Raw genomic sequence first — 4,775 nt, forward strand, 5'->3', positions numbered from 1 at the left:
ATGGAAAGGATTCAGTGCGTTGCTCGAAGAATATTTGGCAGGGCAGATGTTGCCATTAAATACTGGTCCAAATGGTATTTGGTTGATTTCTGTCTGAATACATATACTTCCTGGGTGAGGGGCGCCGGCCAAACAATACCTTATGTAAGCAGAGGGTTTGAGCCTGCGACCCTGTTGCTGTTCACACTGAACACAAAGTGTATGTGTGTGTGTACATGTGACACTGCATAGTTACCTGAACATAAACAGAAACACGAGGGGCATCCCTAAAAGCCCGAGGCGATGTCTCACCTGGGAACAGGGTTTCGTATTGTGAGACGGATCCTACTCACCTCATCACCTCATCATCTCATCACCTCATCATCTCATCAGGGAGGTGATGCGTAGCTAAACCCTGATCGGCATGTACAGCATCGCAGGTACAAATATGACTCACTCCAGTAACAGGGGTATCCCACAGGGCCGAGGCCTTTAGCGGCTCATCGCTCTGAGGAGAACCGCAAGATGACACGTCTGAGTGGTGTATGACTCGATACAAATCACATTTCACGTCCCTCACGAAAGGCGAAAGTTGCTTTCACCCCATCGTCTAATATCTCAACCTGGACTGCAGGGAAACCCAGACTTTTGCATGTGAAATGACTGAGCCGACCCTTATCAATTCCGCAAAGGGATCCAGTGATGCTGTAGAAGTGCCTCTCCTCGCCAGCCTTCCTGATTTCAGATGCACAGAGGAGATTATAATGAGGCGCCTGTTTGATATGTGAGGAATATGTAACCTCATGATTGACAGCTGGTCAAAATGAGTAAATACCATGTTAAAGATCCCTTTGGCGTGACTTTATACTGTCCTTTTCCCCTATATAAACCAATGCAGGCTGCAGAAAAACCTGAAGCGACTGCGGCTGTAGATGTGACTGTGCTGTTGGACTAGCGAACACCAGAACTCAAGTCAGTACACATTGCCAGAAGCACTTTTTGTGCATTTCAATGAGAAGGCAAAACACGTCCAGTTGTTTTAAGACATATTTTTTATTTTGATAAATTACGTTAACAGAAATAAATAGCAAATAGTACAATAAATAGCTAAATAAGACATTCTTCGTTGTTCAAAATACACATTAGTGCCAGTTTTCAAGTCATTGGCCTACAGTAAAAAAAAACACAAAATTCTTCACAAAACCTTCCAGTGTGGTTGGCCCCGTTTCCCCTACACGTGCGTGCAGTTTGCCGTTAGAAAGCCGGCATCTGTGCCCAGTGGCGCCCCCAAGGGGTGGCCACGGCCCCCCCAGCCACGAGTCGCATATGCAGAATATGCTTCTATCTGATATTTTGCATTAGGTGCTGTTCATTTAAATCAATAATGTATATATTTCTTAACTCTCATATTGACAGTTTTCCACTACAGTACACTACAACAGCGTCATAGAATTCCCGAAATTCAGTCATGGCTTTTGGTTTTGGTGTGCCACCCCAAGATTTTCAGTGGCCCCATTTGCCCCCCCCCCTATGAAACATTTCTGGGGGCGCCACTGCTTCTGTGCCTCGGGTCTATGGCGCCATTTTCACAGAAAAGTTCATTCAAGTTTTTTTTTTTGCAGTTCTCTTTTGTTCAAGTTTCATCCACTGCGAGCCATCACAGCTTCACCTCCGGAGTCCTTCAGGTCCCGTGTCACGCCGGACTGGTTTTCTCTGCAGGCGTCCTCCACCTGCACAACACCCAGTGCGCAGCGCACGGCACGGCGCCCGCCGCGCTCTCAACACCACCCGCTGGCTCGTCGGCCTATGTTGGCGCGGCGCGGCTCGGTTCGGGTTTTGCTTTCAAAGCCCAGATTTCGGCTGTTTGTTCCGGCCCGTTTAGTTATCGCTCCCCAGTCTGTGGTAGACCAGCAGGGCCACCATGTAGCTGTTCCTGGTGCTCTCCTGGTACATGCGGCTCACCTCCGCCTCCAGTCCGGGACCGGCGGCGGCGGCGGTGGCGTTGAGAAGAACCTGGCCCCAGGAGGCGGTCTCGTCTCCACGTGATTTATCGTCACAGGTCGGCGGTGAAACCTGAACCCCCTCCGGAGCGCCTCCGTCTGTCAGCTGGCGCACCTTCTCCTCCGCGGACTGGAAGGAGAGGAGCTGGCAGTCTGCGGCCGGGCTCTGAGCGCCGCCCTCCGGCGCGTCCCCGCAGGGCTCCTCGCTGTAGATCTGCCACAGCACCACCAGACACAGCGCCAGCAGCCAGCGTTTGGCGGGACTCCGCTCAGCTGGCGGGAGATACATCCGCACTTTGGCGGGATACATCACGCGGATGGCGCGCCGCCTCGGCCGGATGGGAGCGTAGGAGGGCGCGGCGGTCTGGGCGGGAATCCGCTCGAAGGTGAAGACTTCCGGCTTGGTGCTCCGCGTTGCCATGGCTCTGGAATAAGCCAGCTGGCGGTGTTTCGTCTCAACGGACGACGTGAAACAGTCAGACCGGGCGCACATCGTGTGTTTGAATCGGCTTCCTGTCGCTCCTCTTTGTTCGCTTTCGGGTCGCGGTCGTCGGCTCGGTGAGCGGTATGATGAGCGTCTGTGGACGCAGGCAGGGTTTATAACCGCGCTCAGCTTGGGGTTTGTAGGGAGGCCCCGCCCCCTGCAGCGTTGGGTCCCGCGCCCCGCCCTGACAACCAACCGGCTCCCGGTATTGCTCAACTGGAAAAAGCACATAGGCATGAAAACCCGGCGGTAGACGGGCAGCACCAGCTCCTCTTCCTCCTCCTCATCCTCCTCATCCTCGCCAAGTCAGCAAATGTTACCTTCCTTTCAGTCAGACAGAAATATGATATCAAAATAAAACAAGTGAATCTGATGAGAAGTGTTGTAAAGAAAAAATATATATATATATATATATATATATATTTGATGAGAAGTGTTGTAAAGAAAAATAATTATATATATATATATATATATATATATATTTGATGAGAAGTGTTGTAAAGAAAAATAATTATATATATATATAAATCTCATCATATTCATGTATGAAAGAGGAAGTGCTTGTCGTTGTGGTCTGTATACTATAATCACCAGTAACCGTTTGGGGGAACAACACAACTTTATTCTGTAAATTAGTGGATTGCTGAACATGCAACGAGAAGTTACACGCTGAACTTCTTTTAAAGACATGTAATCAGTTAGGAATGCTGCTTTTGTGTTTTTATTGTACTGAGTGTGTTGTATATTGTCCGAAGCACCTTTACATGATGTGTTGGATGGATGGATAGGTAGGCAGGTAGGCAGGTAGGCACCACCACAGGCTTGTATAGGAAACCCAGTGTGAGGATATGGAAATATGAAGGGAACTTAGTCATCGTTTTGTCAGCTGTGTTAACTGGAGTTTTGATATTTCATATTTCATCTGAAATGATGTGTGATGATAAAACCGTAAGACATCACTGCTGAGATCACAGTGAAAGGCGGTTGCTTCATTTTGTAACCACGTCTCCCAGTGCAGGGACAGGGAGGAGAGGTGGAGACAAACAAAAGAGAGAGATAATGTGAACTAGAATGAGAGAGAGAGAGAGAGAGAGAGAGAGAGAGAGAGAGAGAGAGCCTTTGAAAATGAAACAGGGTCAGAACTCCTCCTTCTCCTACAACTTCACTAACCTCCTATTAACATCCATCTGTTTGTCTGTTTGTCTGTCTGTCTCAATAAAACCGAAGAGATTTAACAGGAAAAAGAGAAGGGATGGCGTGCAGCAAAGGGTCTGGGCCTGATTCGAACCCGGGTCTACTGCGGTCAGGACTCAGCCTTATGTGGTACCGCTTTACCAGGGGCGCCACAAGGGCGCCCCGCCCACGCAGATGTTCTAGATCTTCTCATCTCTTACATCACAAAGTTAGAAACCATAACCATCTTGGTTTGATTTCTCTTCATCACTGAGGTTGTTTACAATAGTTTCTTTATGCAACTTGCCTGATGACTTTCTTTCCAATAATTGTGGTTCTTAATTTGCTCCGTACGGGATTCCAGTGAAAGTCATCAACTCGTTGGTACAGGCATGCTGGTGGCAACATGCCTGGTGAGTTTATCCACAAAGTGGCATGGTTTAAAGGGACAGCTTGCTTTTCTTCTACTATAGAAGAAGACATATGCATATTACTGAAAAATAGTTCAAAGCTTTAATCTATTTTTTTAGGATTTTGCATGTACTTGTGAAAAAAAATTAATGCTAGGCTAACTCGTAAAAGCTGTTAGCAATCGGCTTTGGAGAAAGTGTATTTCTGTTCTTTGGAGAGAAGCTGGCTATGATCCTGGTAGACATCCAGCAACTGAGCTAAGCTAGGCTAATCTCATCGACTATAGGACACATAGTTAAAACCCATGAACCCCAACTATGCCTTAAAGTTTAATCAACCAGTACAAACCTGGAAGGTTTTACAAACCACAGTCTCGGCGAATTGCGATATTCAGAGGTTGTTTGGCAGATTCAGATTCAGTCAACAGGTCGGGGCAGATCTCATACCAACCTCTCCCTCATTTACCCCAGAGATGGGAGAGCTCAGCTGGAAAATGGATGAGATGGTTTGGTTGACATAACCCTATTGCATAGCAGCATCAGGGAATAATGTTAGTTTCCAAATCCAGGAAAAACCAAACAAGCCCGTACTGTAGCTAGAGGAGTATGGGATTTCATAAGGAAGATCGGAATGGAAAATTACAATGTGCTGGTACCAAGAAACCTTGGACCACATCTAGCCCACGACATGAGTCAAGTTCTTAACTTTCTCCATCTTTACATGAGAAG

At 47.5% G+C, this 4,775-nt stretch overlaps 1 protein-coding gene across 1 annotated transcript; it reads right to left on the reverse strand.

Annotated features, from left to right (window-relative positions):
- Positions 1-1,012: 1,012 nt before the first annotated feature.
- On the reverse strand, positions 1,013-2,563 carry ier3 (immediate early response 3). Its single transcript, XM_056291154.1, has one exon. It carries the CDS (start codon positions 2,470-2,472, stop codon positions 1,858-1,860), a length of 615 nt encoding a protein of 204 aa, XP_056147129.1. The 5' UTR covers positions 2,473-2,563; the 3' UTR covers positions 1,013-1,857.
- Positions 2,564-4,775: the final 2,212 nt, after the last annotated feature.

The sequence above is a fragment of the Lampris incognitus genome, chromosome 1 (genome assembly GCF_029633865.1).
Source record: "Lampris incognitus isolate fLamInc1 chromosome 1, fLamInc1.hap2, whole genome shotgun sequence".
NCBI classification, from domain to species: domain Eukaryota; kingdom Metazoa; phylum Chordata; class Actinopteri; order Lampriformes; family Lampridae; genus Lampris; species Lampris incognitus.